General features: G+C 57.2%; 2 protein-coding genes across 5 annotated transcripts; both read right to left on the bottom strand.

Moving 5' to 3' along the window:
- Positions 1–1005: 1005 nt before the first annotated feature.
- Positions 1006–17167, bottom strand: PLEKHA2 (pleckstrin homology domain containing A2). Of its 3 annotated transcripts, XM_065659133.1 has the most exons (13): positions 14543–14637; positions 14003–14092; positions 11624–11787; positions 11228–11284; positions 10564–10612; positions 9890–9987; positions 8427–8573; positions 6499–6645; positions 6268–6336; positions 6120–6190; positions 5852–5915; positions 5162–5239; positions 1006–3549 (listed from the first exon to the last, which is right to left on the bottom strand). In XM_065659133.1, exons 3-13 carry the CDS (start codon positions 11762–11764, stop codon positions 3226–3228), a joined length of 1245 nt encoding a protein of 414 aa, XP_065515205.1. In that variant the 5' UTR covers positions 11765–11787; positions 14003–14092; positions 14543–14637; the 3' UTR covers positions 1006–3225. The 3 variants fall into 3 exon arrangements, with proteins under 3 accessions (XP_065515205.1, XP_065515206.1, XP_065515204.1); XM_065659134.1 differs by lacking the exons at positions 14003–14092; positions 14543–14637 and adding an exon at positions 17071–17167; XM_065659132.1 differs by lacking the exon at positions 14003–14092 and having other exon boundaries at positions 14543–14641.
- Positions 17168–17810: 643 nt separating this feature from the next.
- Positions 17811–20426, bottom strand: LOC136003481 (lymphocyte antigen 6D-like). Of its 2 annotated transcripts, none has more exons than XM_065659145.1 (3): positions 19896–20426; positions 18736–18849; positions 17811–18138 (listed from the first exon to the last, which is right to left on the bottom strand). In XM_065659145.1, the coding sequence occupies exons 1-3, from the start codon at positions 19951–19953 to the stop codon at positions 17933–17935; spliced, it is 378 nt and encodes a 125-aa protein (XP_065515217.1). In that variant the 5' UTR covers positions 19954–20426; the 3' UTR covers positions 17811–17932. The 2 variants fall into 2 exon arrangements, with proteins under 2 accessions (XP_065515217.1, XP_065515216.1); XM_065659144.1 differs by having other exon boundaries at positions 20159–20426.
- Positions 20427–20496: the final 70 nt, after the last annotated feature.

Here is a 20496-nt window from a genome sequence, read left to right as displayed (position 1 = left end):
TTACAAACCTGTTAAATCCCAGCTTTGCCTCCTTAGGCAAAGGAGTGAGGGCTTATTTCTACCCAGAGCTGCAGGGTCGGGCTGGAGCTCCCATCCGTGTTCCCGTTCCAGCTCCAGCCCACTGCACAGGGTGCCGGTACCGAAAGGAGCAGGAGCTTCAAGCAGCCTGACAGCCAAAAGGGGAAGAAGCCCTACCAGATGCAGCCTAAAAGCTACTGAGCTGACTAAGAACAGGAAGAGGAAGCTGCAGTTAAGGCACAGCCAGAACCACACACAAAATCCGTACGTGCACAAATCCTGTCCCGTTTGATGTAAACCTCGGCAGATGCACACGTGCTGTTCTCCCATGGTTCTGCAAACCGAGCACCCTCCCATTGTCTCATTTCTGCTTCTGTTACTCGTGTTGCTGCCTCCATCGGAGCTGCGGCAGGGCTGGGAATTCTGCCCGTTCCAGTTTTGGTTTGTGGTTTCTTGCAGCAACGCCTCCTCTTTAGGGAATGGGGATCAGATCCCATTTAGGTCACGAGTAATCTGCATTTGGCAGGTTTCAATAGGTCTCAGGGCAGTGTGGGGTGGGGGGGGGGAGGCTCCATTGGGAAGCTTCCACATTCCTCAGGCCACTAGAACAACGGTGCTGAAAAGCCCACGGTGGGGAAAGAATTCTACAGTGAGCCGGGAAGAGAAATCCCAACAATCCCATGTGCAAAAGCCCATTGTTACGAGCATCCCCCATGTCCTCAGCCCAGCAGCTGCCAGCCAACAGCAGGACATCACGTTCCTCTCATGCACGAGGCTGCTGTGGACCACACTGGGGAGCAAGGGATGGGATTAGGCTCTGTCCCCTCATTTTCTAGCAGTGAGAAATGAGATCGAAACCTCTTTAACAGCAGCAGCCACGATGCCCTTTTGGCCTCCACTCGGTGCTTTCCCCACTGAAGCTGGTGCTCAGCCCCTCCTGGCAAACATCACCCAACAGACACAATGCAAACGGCCTGGAAAAGCAACTGGGATTTCCTTCTTTATTCAAAAACACAGGGAAAAAAAGGGAGTTCCATCTCCTGCAGGAGTTACAGGTGAGGGATGGGAGGTGGGTACCGGCACCATGCAGCATCGCTCACGCGAGGCCCACAGCACTAAGAGCACTTGAATCCACAGCTGAAACCAGCCTGGCATTCCCATAACAAAGAGCAAACCCATCTTCACACCCCTCTTCCCACACCAGACACCTCAAACCTTGCACACATCCCTAGGAAAGCAGGAAACCCACGGCACAAGCAGTTTTGCTTCAGACATCACCGCAAAGCTCCATCGAGGTCCGTCTGCACTTGCTTGGTCCTTTGGGATGGGAGAGAAATTCCTCCCTGTAACACCACCCATATTACAATGAGGCTGGAGCCTGGCTCGGCTTTGGACACGTTCGTCTCACATTCAGCCTTCACGTTGTCCTGGGGATGTGGGGAGGGTGGGAATGAGAAACAGGGATGTTGCAACAGCGCTGGAGCCGCTGGTAGTTTCTCCTCCTGGATAATTAACCCTAATTGTGCAACAAGCTTCTGCTTTCCCATCCCAGGCCCTGGGAATCTTTGCAATTATCAAGCAACGCCAACACTTGGTAGTGCACGGGTTTGAAGCCTGGCACGAAGTAACCGCCATCCCTCTTGCTGTTTGGTGCATCCAGAAACGAGGCCAGAGCACTAGCACCGAGTGCTGCGACTGTGATTGACCCAATCCCTAAATCATTCCTGAAACACCACATCAGGAGCCAAGCCAGCCTAAAAATCTCAAACACTGATGCAAATAAAGCCAAAAGAAGGAAGAGCATGATTCTACAATTAAATAACAAACACTCACCCTGTACCGTTTGCATTGATTCCTGCTTGGTTTCATAGTTTCAGTGTTCTCCAGCATCTCTGCACCCCCACCCCGAGTGTACCCCTGACCTCAGGGGGGTTCTGTCACTGCCTCCCCCAGGCTGCCTGCCTGAAACAGCCCCCCTGATGCAGGAAGATGCAGTTTTAACCTTGCTAAGCTCAGTTCAGGCTCATCAGAGCTCCATTGCTAAAGCTTTGCCCCATCTCAGGCTGAGCTGGAGGCCTGGGAAGGGCAGGGACACACCGGATCTATGAGCTGAGAACATGTTGTGACAAGGAAAAAGAAAGGAAAACAAAAGAGGGAAGCTTTCCCACCCCTACACGTGCTGCTTTCCACAGTGCAAGGACATGACCAAGATCATCAACCCACCACTAACCCATGGCACTGAGGGCCTCAGGTCACACCGACACAACCTGGTGCTGACAGCAGGGATGGGGAGCTGCGTCCTCACTGGTACCCAAGGCCTGCACACGCATTTCAGGATGAGGATAACAATCTCACTGCCCGGGGAATACCTGAATCTACACACTATTTATCACACCTGCTACAGGAGCTGTTTTGGGTATGGAGATGACAAGTTCGCATTGCTCTAAAGACTTCTGCTCATTCTCACATCAAGGCAGCAGCAATGAGGCCTCCCGGTGCCATTAAACACTCCTGTTTCATCCCTGTTTGCTCAAAGCACTTCACCCCCAGGCAGGTCTCCCTGGTGCCCAGAGCAAAACCAACCCCATCCCTGAGCATCCCCAGAGCCACCGCTGCTCCAGAGGTACCAAGAAGCCTTTTGGAGGAGCTGAGCCAGGGCTGGGGTTTAACAGCGGCCACAGGTATCAAAGGGCATCATTAAAAGCCAACAGAGAGGTTGATGCACCAGAGCACGCAGAGCTGCTCTCCTAGGGAAGCTGCAGTTGTCCTTGCACAGGCAGCTCTGCCCAGCTGCCAGGGGAAGGATGAGCAGCACAAAAGGGGAGAAAAACGGGTTTTGTCCCAAACACAAGAAAGGCCACGCTCCCCTTCCCACCTCCGAGACCTCCTGATGCTTCCTCCACGCTTGGTTTTGGAGGGAGAATTATGAGGATGCAGAAGATGCCCCCTCTCATCCAGGCCATGCTGGGGACCAGCATGGAGGCAGCTTCTGAAACACGGAGGCACTGGGTGGGGAGCAGGCAGGACCCGGCTCCCCAGGGTGCTGGGATGCGGGTCCAGCCGGATCCTGCATCGCAAGTGATGGAGAGATGGGGCCACTTCACCCCACTGAGAGGATGAGAGTGAGCTCGGTCCTGAGCGCACACATGGAGCATCCTGGGCACGCTGCACACCCCGACCCCCCCCAGCAGCCGGGGATGGCCCCGCTCACACATCGGAGGTCCGGATGCTTTCATCATCCAGGTCGAAGGCAAAGGGCTTCTCCTTGAGCTGCTGCGGCTCCGACTTGTGCCGCACGCGGGTGCCCGGCGCGGCTCCGGCATCGCGCTCCGTGAGGACCGGTGTGAAGAGCGAGTCCCGGAGCACCTCCGGCTGCTTCCCCGACCCCGGCACCGGTGTCCAGGGCTGCCAGGAGGAGCTGGCGGGGGCCCGGCACAGCGCCCTCCGCTCCTCCGCCACCAGCCTCTGCTGGGATTGGGATGAGGAGCCCCCGGGTCTCCCCATGGATGTGGATCGCATGAAGGACATCTCCTGCAAGGACAGAGGTGGGTTTGTGCATGCGGTGCTGGGAGCTCTTTGGGGACCAGCACCAGGCCCTTTACACACTGAAAGGGGGTAACAGAGCCCTAAGCAAGCTGGAAGTCTGAATTAAACGGCTCTTTGCCATCAGTCGGGCTCTTGCTCATGCCTCAGTGCAGAGCAGGGATTGTGGCAGTCCTGTTCAATGGGTGATTTTCACTTTACCAAGGAAGTTAACACAGAGAGGGCAGGGATCTCCTCCTGGAAGCGGGTACCTGAGCACTAACACCATCCACTAAATAGGTGTCCCTTACATTGGCATGATCCTCATTTGGCACTAGGCTGCGTGGGGACCCTCAGCAAGTTTGCTGATGACACAAAACTGGGAGGAGTGGCTGACACACCAGAGGACTGTGCTGCCATTCAGCGAGACCTGGACAGGCTGGAGAGTTGGGCGGGGAGAAACTTGATGACATTTAGCAAGGGCAAGTGTAGAGTCTTGCATCTGGGGAAGAACAACCCCATGTACCAGTACAGGTTGGGGGTTGACCTGCTGGAAAGTAGCGAAGGGGAAAGGGGCCTGGGGGTCCTGGTGGATAGGAGGATGACCATGAGCCAGCAATGTGCTCTTGTGGGCAAGAAGGCAAATGGCATCTTAGGGTGCATTAGAAAGGGAGTGGTTAGTAGGTCAAGAGAGGTTCTCCTCCCCCTCTACTCAGCCTTGGTGAGGCCGCATCTGGAATATTGCGTCCAGTTCTGGGCCCCTCTGTTCAAGAAGGACAGGGAATTGCTTGAAGGAGTCCAGCGCAGAGCCACAAAGATGATTAAGGGAGTGGAACATCTCCCTTATGAGGAGAGGCTGAGGGAGCTGGGTCTCTTTAGCTTGCAGAAGAGGAGACTGAGGGGTGACCTCATCAATGTTTACAAATATGTAAAGGGTAGGTGTCAGGATGATGGAGCTAGGCTTTTTTCAGTGATATCCAGTGATAGGACAAGGGGCAATGGGTGTAAACTGGAACATAGGAAGTTCCACGTTAACATCAGGAAGAACTTCTTTACTGTAAGAGTGACAGAGCACTGGAACAGGTTGCCCAGGGGGGTTGTGGAGTCTCCTACACTGGAGATATTCAAGGCCCGCCTGGACAAGTTCCTGTGTGATGTACTGTAGGTTACCCTGCTCTTGCAGGGGGGTTGGACTAGATGATCTTTTTAGGTCCCTTCCAACCCTTGGGATTCTGTGATTCTGTGATTCTGTGTGACCTAATAGCAGCCTTCCAGTACCTGAAGGGGGCCTATAGGGATGCTGGGGAGGGACTCTTCATCAGGGACTGCAGTGACAGGACAAGGGGTAACGGGTTCAAACTGAAACAGGGCAAGTTTAGATTGGATATAAGGAGGAAATTCTTTCCTGTTAGGGTGCTGAGGCACTGGAATGGGTTGCCCAGGGAGGTTGTGAGTGCTCCATCCCTGGCGGTGTTCAAGGCCAGGTTGGATGAAGCCTTGGGTGGGATGGTTTAGTGTGAGGTGTCCATGGCAGGGGGGTTGGAACTGGATGATCTTGAGGTCCTTTCCAACCCTAACTATTCTATGATTCTAAACACGAAGCAGAAGGGATGTGACCTACCCTGGGGCGGGTTTTCAGGGCCTGGACTGCCCCTGTGATGGCTCGGATCCAGCTGTGCATGTCCTCAGGGCTGTCTGCCTGCAAAACACACCAGCCCCAGTGAGGCTTTGCCTCCTTGCAAGCCCCCATTGCCACCGGGCCTCATCACCACCACATGGACCCATAGATGGGCAGGCTGCACTCGGCTTGGCACTAATATCCAAGCTTAAACATCACCACAACACCCCATCTTCCCCTGTAGAACATGGGCCACTCTCCACATCGCAGCATTTTCATATCAGGAATAGATAAAGCAGTTAATGGGTAAGAACTGGGATGTTATCAACTGGGTCTGTGTCTGCCATGAGCCCTGTGCACATGGGGGCCTGCATCCGCAGCATCACACATCAGCTGCTCTTTGGGTACCAAGCATGCAGCATCCATCGCTGTCTCCAGCAATGGAAGAGAATGGGCAAAACCTGCTCATTGGATCTCCCTGTGCTGGGCTCTGCTTTTCCTGCTCACACAAATCGCTGCTGGTATAAATAAGCTCAAGGGGAGAAGTGAAACCACGCAGCTCTGGGTGAAGATGCCACAGGCTCATCTGGTGGTTGGGGGTAAGCGGCTGCTGGGGAACAGCCCCTCTGCAGCAGCACAGGCTGGGGAGAGCAAAGCTTAATGCCCAAAGACACAACTGGCCCCGGTACTCACCTGGATGTAGAAGGTCCTGGAGGTTGTGATGATTTCAAAGAGGTTGTCCCGCATCAGGAGGTCGCTAGGGACAGAAAGAGGCAGTCACTGCCCAGAAACCATTGTGGATGGAGACTGATAGGGTTTATCCAAGGGGAAACCTTGGATCTCATTGGGGTTTTGGGAAGACTCCAGCTCCCCACAGACCTTCAGCTATACACACACTCCAGCTTCTGCTCTCTGCAGGTAACCCCCCCTCCAGACCCAGGCAACACGGACAGAGCATTACCCAGACTTGACCAGGCACTCATGGGTCTTGCAAACATCCTTCAGGAGAATGGAACGCAAGGGATCCTTGTCCTACAGAGACAAGAGGAGATGCTGATGGGCTTGGCTGGCCTGGGACGTGCCCCTGTGAAGCATCCCAGGCTGCTCACCTGCTCACACTTGTAGTAACTGATGGAAAACTCATCCAGAACGAAGTAACGGCGCTTCCAGCTCTTCCTCTGGATAAAAGAGGAGGAAACCGCTCAGTGCTGGGCTCCGCACCGCCTGCTCCTGCATCCGGAGCATCCCTGCAGCATCCCCGCAGCATCCCCGCAGCATCCCCAGCCTAGAGGGGTGCAGGAAGCCCAGAGCCCCCCCTCGAGCTGCACCCCAGCACTCACCACGTTCCCCTGCTTCACGCAGTAGCCACTCTTGAGCGGGGGGGGCCCAGCCGGTGCCTTGGTGGCCGAGGGGGGGACGTAGCTCTGCGAGCGCCGCAGGAGCGGGTGCGCGGCCACATCACCGCCGTCCCCTGCGTCCCCCCCGTTCTGGAACAGAGCACACAGTCAATGGGGACAGCAGGGATGGGGAGGGTCCCTGCTAGGATGGAGGGAAGAGCAGCAGCGAGCGCTGAGCCATGGGCTGGTTGCAATGCCTGGGTGATGAAGCAGAGCACAGAGCTGATGTCTCGCTGCACGCAGGCTGCTGCCCGAGAGCACCCTTTTGGTGCCCACGTGTTCAAAGCAATGTGAAGAAGTTGGAAAGGTGATAGAGAAGTGATTTGGGGGCTGGAGAAAACCGCTTGCAGCAGTGGGGTTAAAGGAGATCCCTTCCCTGCCGGGCTTATCCCACACTGAGAGGTCAATCCACTGCAGCACAGACCTTCTGGGGGATACAAGGTGCAAGGAGCTCCTTCATCTGGCAATGGGAGGCAGAGCAAACGAAGCTGGAGCTGGACAAATCCAGGTTAGAAAGCAGGGATGCTTTCCAGCCGGACAAGGGGATGTATCATGGGAATACACTCAGGAAAGCTGTGGAGTCTCCACAATTCCACAGCCAAATCCTCCCAGAAGAGCCTGGGATGGTTGGAGTTCAGGCAGAAAACCCGACCTTCCTCAACCTGCAAGCTGTCTGTGCAGAGGGACACATGGCCATGTGCCCAGCACCCATCCCCAGGCTCACCCCCAGCACTTCCCAGCCCATCCCAAGGGCCAGATCCTGCTCTCAGCATCACCCCCGGCTCCTCCATGCTGTCCCTGGTAGCGCCCTCCCTTTCGCTTTAGCAGTGCAGAGGATGGTTGAGATGAAGCACGTGTCCAAAGGCAGATCTGGTGCAATGGGGATGGTTACACCCAGGATGGAGGGATGCTGCTGGTGGGTCCAGCAGTGATGACCCCGCTCTAAAACCCCTTGGGAAAGAGAGGAATTGTGTGAGGATGGAGCTGGTGCTGCTGCGGCGGGGGCAGAGTCAAGGCAGGAGGAAAGAGCAGCTTTAACCCACGGAGACAAAGAGGAAAAGTGCCAGAGCTGCTGCCAACCATCTGCAGACAGCAGAAAACCACTGCAACCACCTCCTCCTCTGCTCTATTTTTAGTGCTGATAAGAGCTGAAGCGAGACCCGGAGCCAGATGGGTGCCCAAAGGTGGGAGACTCCGACAGCCATGAAGGGAAGGGGGCGCAGAAGGGATGGATCAGTCCCTTTGGCTTTGGGGTCCCTCTGCCCCAGGTGCCTCGATGGGGGATGTGGATGGGTCAGGATGATTTGTAGCTTCCTCCTCCTCACACCTCCTCATCTCCTCACACTTCAGAGCGGGACAAAGGGTGCTAAGTGCAGCTATTTATACAGGCCTGAGTGCTGAACACTGGGGAAGGGTTTGCAGGCACCAAGCTGGTTTCCAGAAATGAAAGTGCAAACCAAGAGCCCAAACTAGCATCATGGAATGGGTTGGGTTGGAAAGGACCTTGAGATCATCCAGTTCCAACCCCCTGCCATAGGCAGGGATGCCTCACACTAGACTGTGTCACCCAGTCTGGCCTTGAACACTGTCAGGGATGGAGCATTCACAGCTTCTCTGGGCACCCTCTGCCAGCGCCTATAGCAGGGAAGAGCTTATGTCCTTATATCCAACCTGAACTCCCCTGTTTCAGTTTGAACCCATCACCCCTTATCCCATCACTCCAGCCCCTGATGAAGAGCCCCTCTCCAGCATCCTTTGATGCTCATTCCCATTAGGAGTGGGGCTCTTAAAGCACAGGGAACAGAGAGACCAAAGCAGGGCTCTGGCATCGCAGGGATTTCGGCCCTGGGATCGGGATCCTGCCTGCTCACCTGGTTGATGGAGATGGGTGTGTGGACCACCACCCCCCCGATGATCTCAGTTTTGTAGGCGACCTGCGGCTTCCTCTCCTGCGCCTGCGGCACCACGGGAGGCTTCCTGATCTCTGTGGCCGCTGGGATGCTACCCCCCTTTGGCACCTATTAGAGAAGGAAAGGGGTGACAGGCTCCGGTGTGACCATCACCTCCATCCTCCCCAGTGAATCAATGTCCCTGTAAAACCCACTCAATGAAGAAGCCACCCCAATTAGGGCAGGTGCGGTTTGCAGGAGGCATAGATGGGAGATGAGGTGTGAGAACCATGGAGCATCGCCTCACATGAGCCTGGGAGTGCAGCTCAACGCCTTTGTGGGACACTTGCTCCTTTAATTGCCCTGCTCTAATTAGAGCCTGGCTTAATGACGGAGCCCGGTGTGGCTGAGCTGCAGCACCTGCAGGGGGTTCACACACTGAATCCTGTGTGTCCTGAGCCCATGCACTCAGCTTGGTGCTGAGGTTGTGGCATTTAATGTTATTTGTAGACCAAAGAAGCAAAGAGAAGCCAGGTCTGCTCTTGCACATTGGTTTCCCCACAGCGACTGCACCGCAGTGATTTTAAACTAAGAAATAAGTTATTGGATAGGGCCCGATCCTCACTTGTTTGCTGTGATTTTTCCTTACAGTTTACAAGCCATGCTTCAGTGCATGCTCTCATAAACCCCTGCTAGCGTTAAGCATGGCAATGCTGCTAACTGCAGTCATACAGATGCCTGCAGCACCCCAGGCCCCATACCCCGGGTCCTGCTGAGGGGTGTCCCAGTGTCCACAGCGGAGCATCACACTCAGATGGAGCTGCTCCCGCTGCATGGGAATGGGATCCCCATCGCCAGGAGCAGCGGGTGGCTGAGGAGCGCTGGTACTGGGTCAGTGACCATGAATTCATGGTTATATGAACACAGCAGTAAATGAGAGGAGATTGAGGATGAGCTCCTGTGGATGCAGGCACCGTGATGCCCGGCAGCGCAGGGCATTGGCTGCAGCTCATCACAAACCTCCGTGACCCAGAAAGAGTGAAAATGGAGTAAATAAATGAGTGGAGCACAAGGAAGATGCCCTTGGAGTGGGTCACACACAATCCCTCCAACAGGAGGAAAACAGCCCTGGAGCAGGCGGAATGGGGATGGCTCCAGCAGGACCTTCCCCATGGAACAAGTCACCGTGTCCCCCCCCACAGCAGCTGGGCAGGGAGGGTGAATACAGGAGCAAGCAGAGTAAACCCCAACCAGGAGGATCCTTAGGGATGGGGCGGGGGGAACATCCCCTGTCTGAAGGCAGACGCTTGAGAGGGGTCACAAGGAGGATCCTGGAACCTAAATCTGCCCTGGTGCAGCTTGAGGCTGTTACCGCAGCGAGCTCTGACCCAGGGGCCCATCAAGGCAGGAGCCAGCAGCGTCAGCTGGAGCAGAACCCAACGCACCGTGATCTTACTGGCCCTGTTCAGAGCCTCCACCCAGTCCTGCAGGTCCTGCTGGTCACTGGCTTGGAGGAAGTAGCGCTGGGATAAGGCGTTGATAACTATGGAGAGAGGAGCCAGGGAATGCAGAGCTTTGCATCATGAAATACAATAAACAGCGAATCAAAGAGCTCCTCCCAACTCCGTTCCCATCTGCAGGTACCGGTCCCAATGCCCCGCATGGAATTCTTCATCTGGGGCTATATCCCTTGTGGGGAAGTGTTGCAAAGGCAACGCCGTTCCCTTGGGATGAGTATGTGCTTGTGCTGTCATTTCTGGTGCTTTAAACCAAAGTTCATGGCTCGTACACGAAGCAGAGGGTTGGATGGGATACAACACCCCAGTCCCATGCACCAACAAGAACAGGAGCTTACGCAGGCATTAGAAAGGAGAAGAACCCTGTACTGCACATGGGACACATGGAAGGGATTGGGAAGCACAGCAGAGGAAGGGAACCACCGCAAAGGGGACCCCCAGGGTCCTGCCTCCCCCACTGAACAGGGGGGTCACAGTGACAGGACCAAACGGGAGCATCGCCCTCCCTTCCTGACCACTGCTGTCAGGTCCCATGGGCATAAAGAGGGCTCCGGGGAGGGGGGCACCCATAACACAGCCCCCACCGGGGTCCCCTCACTCACCAAAGCAGAACGGGGTTTTGGGCTTCTGTTTCGGGGTGGCGATGCTGACCTGCAGCAGAGCACAGGAAGGAGAACACTAAAGGTGATGGAATGTGATGGGAGAGCTGGATGCTTCCATCCACATCCCTGGGATGGAGGGGAAGCCGCTGCTCCCGGAGCTCCAAGGCAGGCCACGCTTCCCGTTCCCCCAGCAATGAGCATGGAGCCAGGGGACGGGCAATGAGGAGCTGGGGCAGCCAAAGCACAACCCAGCCCCGAGTTTGTGCCCGAAACCTCGTCCTGCAGCAACTTCCATTTAGCCCAAAACGTATGGAATTTGTGAGCGAAACGGGGAAGGTTCAGCTCTGGCACTGCTTCATCTGTGCTTAATTGATAAATCACGATTCAGCAGGAGCAGGGAGATCTGCCCCATGCTCCATCCAACTCCAGAGGGAGCTGAGCCCGCATCCATGCATCTCAGTCACCAATAGGTTCTTACCTATTGCACTTTACCTGCCTCCCCGTGGAAGCTGGATGATGCCATTAAGACACTCAAAACAGCTTCCAAAAGGACTCATCCTTCAGGGTGCTGCCCTTTAGCACTCAGGCTCCCATCGCAGGAGCAGGACGAGCCGCTGCCTCTCCCGGGAAAGCCGCAGGGATACAGGGACAACAGGGACATTACCTTGGAGATGTAGGTGAGCTGCAGGGACCCGACAGCTCCCGCGCCGATGGCCAGGTTCTGCAAGGCAGCAGGAGTTAAATGAGAGGGAGAAGGTACAAGGGTCCGGGCTACCCAGCAGCATCCCTGCGGGCATCTCCCCTTCCCTTTAGTGAGGAACCCACTGCGCGATGCTCCTCAGGAGCGCTGGAGGCCCTGGCTCTTTTGAGCTCAATTGCAAGCACTGGGGCAGCTCCAGATGGGCACAGCAAGCACAGATTCCATCCCCACCAAGCACCCAGCTCCCAGTCTGATGCCTGCAGCACGACACCGCTTCCATAGGCGATGAGGAAAACCCCTTCTCTTCCTCGTTACCAGAGCATCCATGGATGCGGAGCTGGGAGCAGCACGGGTGCGTACCTGGGGGTTGTCCATGTACCACAGGAGGCAGTTGGCCTGGGTGTCCAGGATGAAATACCTACGCAGGAACTTGCCACAGGTCTCATTTTCTTCGATGTCCAGGAAGCCGCAGATACGGTTCTGCCGGTCCAGGTACGGCATTCCGGGCTCCTTCTCACATCACCCTGCAGAGCAGGGACAGCGAGAGGTGGGTGCGCTGCTCCATAGGGAGCCCTCCCATTGCAGCAGTGCCAGGCGGGATGGCACTGTGATGGATGCAGCCAAGCTAACAAGAGGGGAAGGGCAGGGATAACCTGCCAAGGGTTATCCTTACTTGCCTGCCCTTGCTGAAAACCGAGGCATCTCCATAACCATCTCTTCCCCATAGAAATGAGCATCAATCCCCAGCCCCACACGAGGCTCAAAGCAGGAGCTGGGGTTTCCCTCCTCTGCCTCACATCCCATCACAGGTCCCACTTCCCAGCCTTGCCCAAACCTCCGGCTGCCTCTCCCCATCCTCCTGGATTAAACCACGGGAAGCAAAGCCAAACTGCTACCGCTGCACGTTGCTCCATGGGGAGGCTGCCAAGCACAAGCGTCACCCAGTGTGACAAGGAGGGTGCAGCGTTCTGGCCCCAGGGCATGGAGCAGGACCAGAACAGCCCAGCCAGGAGCTCCAGGCCTTGGGAATACCGCGAGGTGCAGATGGACTCAATCACAGCACCACAGCCGCTGTGATGTGCCGGGGCAATGACAAGTTACAGCCCCATCACTGCAATGTCCGCATCCCACCGAGGTGCCCTCTGATGGCTCAGCAGCGTGAGGCACCCCACAAAGCAGCCACAAAGGGTTGGATGTGAGACACCAGGTCCCTTGGAAACCGTAACAAAAAGGAATCCCAAAGTGGATGCGGTGCCAGAGAGAGCCCAGGAAACAGGGAACAATCTGCAGCTCCAAGCAGCAAATCCATGCAACCGGGATGCTGAGTCAGCAGGAAAACAATGCCCCCAGCACCATGGGGCTGTGCCACCGGCTCCGTGCACCAATGCTGCCCAGAGGTGCACAGCCATGGGACAGGAGCCCCTGGGCACGGTATCCTGCCATAGGGCTGCCTAGGGATGGGGTCTCTGCACCATCACCATGGTGGGGATGGAGGCAGCGGTGACCAAGAGCGAGCCAACCCCAGTGTGGTGCCTCCGATAGAAGAGGGGGGACTTGCGCAGGTGCCCGAAGCAGAAGCTGCACAAATAGAAGATGTCATGCAGAAAAAGGAGGAAATGGTGTTCTTGAGCTGCAGTGGAGAGGGGCCCTGAGAGGCGAGCGTTGTGCAAGAGCTGCAGTGCAGCTCTAAGGTAGAGGTGGCAGCAAACAAGGCAACCTGGTGGCAGGATCAGCCTTTATCACCAGCCTGGCAGAGATGGGTATCAGGGCTCTGCAAAGAGGGAAATGGTGCTGCTGCCGTGGAGACTGCTCCAGAGCAACCCGTTTGTCCCGATGCAAAGGGTTATGGGGGCACTTCCCATGTTACTGCTTTTTGGGGGGATTATTTGGGGGTGGGAGTTCACAGAAGCAGATTCCCCAATGCCTCAAATTCTCTCTTCCTGCTGCTAATGAGAATCCAGGGATTCCTGCTATTGAGTGGGATAAGGAAGAGCAAGGAGCCCCCAGCCCCTTGGGGCAACAGTGCTGGACCCATGGGACACCTCCTGAGTGTCCCAACCTTCCCCTCTTCCCTTTACTAACAGGGGTCAGCCCCTGAACCAGCTTCATCCCCTGTGAGACACGAGGGACACTGCACCGGCAGCAGTGATTTATGGATGATGCCCATGCCTGATACAATGGGATCTTCCAGGACTCGGAAGCAACTGACTTCCCAGCTTTATCCCACCAAAAAGCACAGCCCTTTCCAGGCTCTGTTAATGGAATGGCAGGAGAAATAAGGCTACAGAAGAAGGCTTAAGGCAGAAATGCCCTCTCGCCTGCCTCCCGAGATACAGGGAAGGGCTCAAAGACCTCGTGTGCAACCACACAGCCAGACTTTCCAGGAAGCTTCCCCCCACCATCACGCCTGCTCCCGGCATTCCCAGCACAGCTATGGGAGCATGACCCAGGGACACCCCACAGCAGCAGCAATGGAACTGGAGACCTGACATTGAGCTGCCAGGGGCATCTCCTCAGCACCTCATCCACAGCACCTGCAAGCATCCTCTTCCTCCTCCTCCTCCTCCTCCTCCTCCTCCTCTCCCAGGCCCGTGCGAGCTGCCCCAGTGCGGGATGATCCCCCCTCCCCGCCCCAGTTACATGGGGGCTCCTGGCTGCCCCCACACAGCTCCAAGCCGGCCCCAGCCGTGCAGGGCGATGCCTGCGAGCCGCAGCGGTTGCACCACAACTTCCTTTTACCTGGTCTTGCAAAGAGCTCGCCCTGCCGACGTCTATCCGGCGGCTGACACAGACAGACGGTGCAGGCAGAGCCCAGCGACCAACTCCAGCCTTAACGAAGTGATGAACCTGTTGAAGGCAGGCTGGGAGCAGCCGGGATGCGCTTCCTCAGCCCACCATAGAGACACAGCCCGGGGAGCACGCTCCCAACAACTGCAGCTCCCGCATCCTCCCTGTGCTCGCTACCGACCCCGCCGACCCAAAGCGGGGATCAGCGGGTGCAGCACCCGCGAGGACCCTGCTCCCAAACTCGCCACCTCCCGCTGTTGCCATCCCCACGCCACCGAAGCGCCTCGGAGGCCTCCCCCGACCACCGGGATGCATCCAGCGCCGGGACGGGAGCTCCGGCCGCATCCCCGCACCCATGGACCAGCCCGACGCGGGGCCGCATCCCCGGCCGCCGTCGGGCACCGACCCTCGGGGCTGGGGTAGGGGGGAAAGGCACCGACCCTCCGGAAGCCCCTTGTGGTGCGGATGGGGCCGGGGGGAGCCCACACTCACCCCGCGGGTCCCTGCGCTGCGCGCCCGCGGAGCGGGGCCGGGCGGCGGAGGGTGGCTCCCGGCGCCGCTTCTTTCCGGGTTAATTACGTCTGCCATGAGCAAACCCGGCCCCGGATGTGAGTGCGGGGCGCGGGGCGGCTCCGTGCCCGCGGCCCGTCCGCCCCTCACCGCACCTGCGGAGGCACCGGCTCGGTCCGCGCCCCCCTCCCCCGGTACCGGCTGCGGAGCGGGGATGGGGCCGGTCCGGCCCCGGGTTCGGGTCTCCCCCTCCCCAAACCCGACCGAAAACCGCTCCGTAAATCAGCGCTCTCCAAGCGGCTCCTGCTCCGGACCGGGATGCGCCCGCGGCCGAGCCCTTGAGGGCAGGAGCCAGCCCAGCAGCACCGAGGGCATTCCTATGCAGGAGCAGCGCTGGGGTCGTGGCTAAGTCCGTCCTCACCGTGACACAGAGCCCCGGGGCTCCCAAAGCCTCTGGGGCATCTTTATGGGCTTACAAACGCCACTATGTTATGGACATCAAACACAGCAGCATGTGGGGTAATACGGGCAGGGGAGCGTGTGCCATGGGCTGGGGTCGATCACCACCAGTTTTCATAGAGTGGTTGGGGTTGGAAGGGACCTTCAAGCTCATCCAGTTCCATCATTGTCAGTCAATCATCTAATTCCATCACCCACACCCCAAAGGTCCCGATGGGGTGATGCAGTCACAGAGCGTTAGTGATGCCCCTCCGGGTACCAGCTCTGCAGAGTCCCCATCTAGAGACTGTCACCAGCTTTGCTCCTCCCCATGCAATACAAGCGACCCCGGCACCCAGCTCTGTGCCCCTCACTGCTGACACATCAGGGGGTCTCTCCTTTCTTCCATGTCAAGACCAGATTCCATGCACTTGAAGGTTGTTTTCCCCCCTGACCATTCACCACTCGCTGCACATCACCTTCTGTCAACGCAGCGCCTCAACCCCCAGCATTTCCTATGGCCTGGGTCATTTTTAGAGCAGCGCTTTCCTCCCTGCCCTCCCATGGCACACGACACTGCCCAACCGCTGCTGCTGACGCCATGTGTGTTCACGTCTGTGTGACTGCTCCCGGCCCGTGGCAATGAAACCACAGCAGAGCGCAGCCTCATGCCCATCGCAGGCACAAGGGCTCTGCTGCGAAAGGCTCTCAGTGCGCACCGCATGGCGATGAGCAGCTCAGTCTGGGGCCCTGCACGAGCATCGCTTGCTGCTGGAGCTCAGGGTGGATTTGGGGAGCAGGAAACCCCCCCTTACACCCATGGGAAAGGCCCAGCTTTCTCTTTGGAACATCGGGCCCCAAAGTGCTTTCTCCCAGCATGGATGAAACCAATCATGGTGCTGCAGAGAGCACCCTGCTCTAGTGGAAGGTGTCCCTGCCCGTGGCAGGGGCTGGAGCAGGATGAGCTTTAAGGTCCTTTCCATTCTGTGGTTCTGATTGTTCACAAGGGGTTATTTTTCCCCTAGGAATTCCCAACGGGATGCTGGCAGAGCTGCATCACTGCATCAACCCAGCCCCACACCCTGCAGAAGCTGCAGCCCAAACGGCATCATTTATCAATTACATCAGGAGAAAAGCATCCCTGAGCTCCCTCTGCATCTACTCGTGCCAGCACTCCCAAAGAGCCCCAGTGGGACCACACACAACCCGAGGGTGGCTCCAGCCTGGGTGCCCTTTGCTGTATGTGATGGCAGGATTTGGCCTTGCCACTCGTGTACCTCCTAAGGGAAGGATCACCCCTCAGTGCAGCTGGGCATTGTTCCTTGCACTCCCCATGCATACCCTAAAGCCCATCCTCACCCAGCTGCACGCATCGGTAGGGCTGGAGTCTGGGCTCCTATAGAGCTCCTATAGAGCTTTTGAAGGTGCTATAAGGGAAGCAAAACCCGAAGCATGACGAACCACCCGTTAAGGAAGCACAGGCCACAGCACCTGGGTCATACTTAGATAACATCACCCACCCCGAGCGCATCTTCCTCTTCCCCTTCCCACTGCTCCCGGCATTCCACACTGGAATGAGCTCCCCAGCCTTACCCCGTCTCCCCCCTCCTCATCCCTTCCTGCTTTGCAGACACTAAACTGTTCCACGGGGTATTTTTATACCAGGGCATCTCTCGCAGCCCTTGTGACTGGCACCAGGGCCGCAGCAGCACCGTGTCCGGCACGGTCACAGGGCAGCTAGTCACACTGCTGCTCCTCCTTCATCCCGGGAGCCTTCCCATTCCCCTCCCACCTTTTCCAATGGGTTTTGCTGCTGTAGCCTGTAGAGGGCTGCAAGAACCCCCTTGAACTCACAGGGACACCGCATTAGCGCGCATAGGGGATTCCTGGAGCAGGGCATGCCTCTACACCACAGCCTTTGGATCCCACCAGCATCCTTCATGCTCCCAGCGGAAGAAGCAGGCACAGAGCAGCTTTGCTCTCCCCTCTTGTGTTATCCCACCTGCTTGGGGTTAACCCTCGCAGGACTCCATAGCCGAGCTCTCCAGGGCATCCCACCCTGCAGCACTCACCCAGGGCTCTGTTCCGGCAGCATCCCGCAGCAGGGAGCTCCGTGGCTGGAGCTGAGCGTGCCGGATCCCTGCTCCTCTGTTCGGACTTGCCCCTGCTCGGTTTCAGTACCTGTTCCCTTTTTGCTTGTCTCATGACTAAGGGAAACTCCCACAGGTTGGCTGGGCTTCCAGGCAGCGCTTCGCTGCTTGCCCTGAGCTGCATTCCTTGCACTCCAATCCCTGCTCTCCTCTCCGTGCTCCCAACCATCCTTCCCCTTCATCATCCCCCTTCCTTTCCTCCTCAGTCTTGTTCCTTCCCTTTTGCCATTCTCCTTTACTCTCTGTGAGCACTGGGAGCTTTGTTCTTATCCCACTGGGAATCCCCAGCATCCTGCACCCTCCCCAGCGCTTCATCTGCTCCATTCCCCAACCAGCACTGCAAATCCTCCCATGCCAGGCCCCTTTGCCTGCATTAGACCAGCCCTAGGAGGGCTCTGGGCTGCAGGAGGGTTTCTATATGGGATCACTTTAGGAGGTAATGATGATGGGCAGCTGTGGAGCACACCCAGGAGGGGTTTGGAGGCAAAGCCTGATGAAAAGAGGGAATGGGGATCTCCTGGGGGTGTCACTTTGAGCCCTTTGGGGCCAGGTCGGATGGGGCTTGGAGCAACCTGGCCTAGTGGAACTGGATGAGCTTCAAGGTCCCTTCCAACCCACCCCATTCCATGATCCCTGTAAATGAGGAGCAGGGGCTGCAAACACAGTTTTCAACTGCAGCTTTTATTGGTGCGATGGCAGCTCAGCCTCCCCATCCTTCACACACAGCAAACCCCGACCCGTGGCCCTAGGCTATGGCAACAAGCAGCTACCCCATTGCGGCCACTCAGAGCCAGCTCAGCAGCAGCATCCCAGCCAGCGCAGCCACCAGCAGCCCATGGGGGGGCTTGGAGGGGATCCCAGCCCCATTCTTGGGGCCCCGCTGCCCATTGCAGTCGTCACTGAAGCAGCAGCGCAGGGTGGCCCCGCTGGAGCCGCTACCACGAGCCTGGTCACAGAAGGCTTTGTAGGAGCACGACTTGATGATGCTGTCTGCAAGGAGAGGAACAGGGGACACGGGATCAGGCCCTGCCATGCATCCTCCCTGCTACCTGGTCTTAAGGCCCTTTCCAACCCTAACTGTTGTGCTGGGGCAGGGAAGGGAGGAAGAGCTGCATCCCAGCACGCTGCGAGAGGGATGTGGAATCAAAGCACCCATAGCACTGCTGGGGGAGCCAAGGAGGGGTCCAGTGGCCAAGGGATGCCCCCGTGGTCACCCTGCTCATCGTCACGCAGCCCTGATGTGAAATAGGGACCTGATATGTGTGAGAATATGAATAGCCCGGGCTGTGGAGTGAACCCAAGGAGTTGGGGTTGGGAACAGTCCCTGTCTGTTCCCACATGGAAAACAGATGGAATGCTGTTCTGAATGGGAGCAGAGTGCCACAAAGGACTTTCCTTACACCAGCCAAGGGCTGTGAGTCCCCTTGGACCGAAAGGATGCTCCTGAGGATGAAAACCTTGGGAAACACAAATGGCTCATCCCTGCTTCACAGGGACAAGAGGAAACCAGCTCCCTCTCGTCCCCTGCTTCTCCTTGCCCTCTGGTCCTTCCCCAGCACACCCAGTCCCCCCTGCCCAGGCACTTACTGGGCGCAGTGATTGTGGAGCAGGCATCAGCGTACTGGGGGCAGCTGTGGGAGCCCTGCTTGTTGCAGTCGTTCTCGTTGGACGCGACACATTTGTGGCATCTCAGCGCTTGACCTGCGTGGAGATGAGGAGGAGGAAGATGAGGAGTGAGAGCAGCAGCAGCAGCAGCATCCCGGAGCCCCCGTATCCGACCCATCCCCAGATGCTCCTCAAAGGAAGCCCCAGGCATGTTAGGCAATAGCCAGCCCCTGGTCTTGCAGTGCTGTGTGAGCCAGAGCTGATGACGGGGTGAGAGCTCTTGGATCCTTTAGGAGAGGGAAGCACACAACAGGAAGAGGTCCTTGCTTAGTTTAGGAACCAGCGGCGCAGACGTGAAAGTGATGGTATCATTTGATGGTATCATTTGATGGTATCATTTAATGGTATCATTTGATGGTATCATTTGATGGTATCATTTGATGACTTTCGATAGCATAAGCGTTAAATTCCTGCAGGCAAACACCCCCCACCCCCGAACCCTAGATCTGAAGATGCTGCTGGTGCCCAAAACGAGGAATTCCTGGTTTTGGTGGATATTCCCACTGATACCGGGAGTCGAATCTGGCCGTGCTTTGCTGGCTGAGCAGAGCCCTCTCGTGGCAAGAGGGGCTTGCGGGAGGCCAGAGCTCCCACCTCCATCCCCTGGGAAAACCGGTGGAAAACTGGGATTTCAGATGCCGTTAACCCACACTGACCCTGGCTTCCCCAGCCGGACCGCTTGTAGCCCAAAACACCGTCATGGTTCATCTTGTCCCAACCATCCTGACATTGCTCAAGCAGCATCACCGCCCTCCTGCCCTTTGAGATGCCTCTTTGTGATTCCACCTTTGAGGAGCCACCACATTTTGGTCCAGCAACACCAGAAGCTGCTGCTGCTCCTTGGCTCAGGTGCCTCCTTGCTCCACCAGAGATGGAGACCAGGAGCCTCCACAGCCCTGGCTGGCAATGTGAAAAGCAGGATGCTCTTTTGGGTACCAACATCCCCCCTGGAATGCCGGTTCTCTGCAGGGATGGAAACAGCAGGGCAGGGATGGGGGCACCCAGCAAGCAGAAGAGCAGCGTTTCTACAGCGATTCCCCCCCCGATACGTCCAGCACTGCCTTGGGCCGCAGGACACTTACTGTATCCAGCCAAGGATGTGGCGAGGGCCAGGGCCAGGAGGGTCTTCAGGGCGGACATCCCGGCTGTGCGCGGCACAGGGTGCACAGCGTCTGTTTTGTCTTAAGGTCTTAGAGCTAATCTGCTTGGGCTATCGGATCACCGGGCTGGGGATAACGCACTTACTGCAGCCCCTGCCTAATGCCATCTTAGCCGGGGAGGACGGGACACGGATGCCAAGGGCATGGGCACAGCATTGGAGGTGGTTGGATCTCCCCGCACTCACCAGGCTGGGCTCTGCTGTGGGGACCGGCTCCATCTCCAACACTGGCACCTTTCCTAGATCGTGGCCATTCAGAATAAGCCCTCTCCTGCCATTTGCAGCAGCCAAGCTGGGCATGAACCCTCCAAAGAGAAGCATTAGAGAACATCTGGAGATGCTCTGGACACATCTGGAGAGCCCAGAGGAGCTGTCCCCGCTTCACTTGGGCTGCACAAGGCAGTCTCCATCCCAGCAGAGGATTCCCCCATGGCCATGAAGTTATCAGGGGGAGCGTGGGGGTTAAGCAGAGCCCCTCTGCCTAACGCGTGGAACCTAAACCCAGCTTCTCCATCCTTATGCAC

The sequence above is a fragment of the Lathamus discolor genome, chromosome 22 (genome assembly GCF_037157495.1).
Source record: "Lathamus discolor isolate bLatDis1 chromosome 22, bLatDis1.hap1, whole genome shotgun sequence".
Classification (NCBI taxonomy): domain Eukaryota; kingdom Metazoa; phylum Chordata; class Aves; order Psittaciformes; family Psittacidae; genus Lathamus; species Lathamus discolor.
Note: the sequence above shows the minus strand (reverse complement) of the source record. Positions and strands in the feature narration are given on the sequence as shown.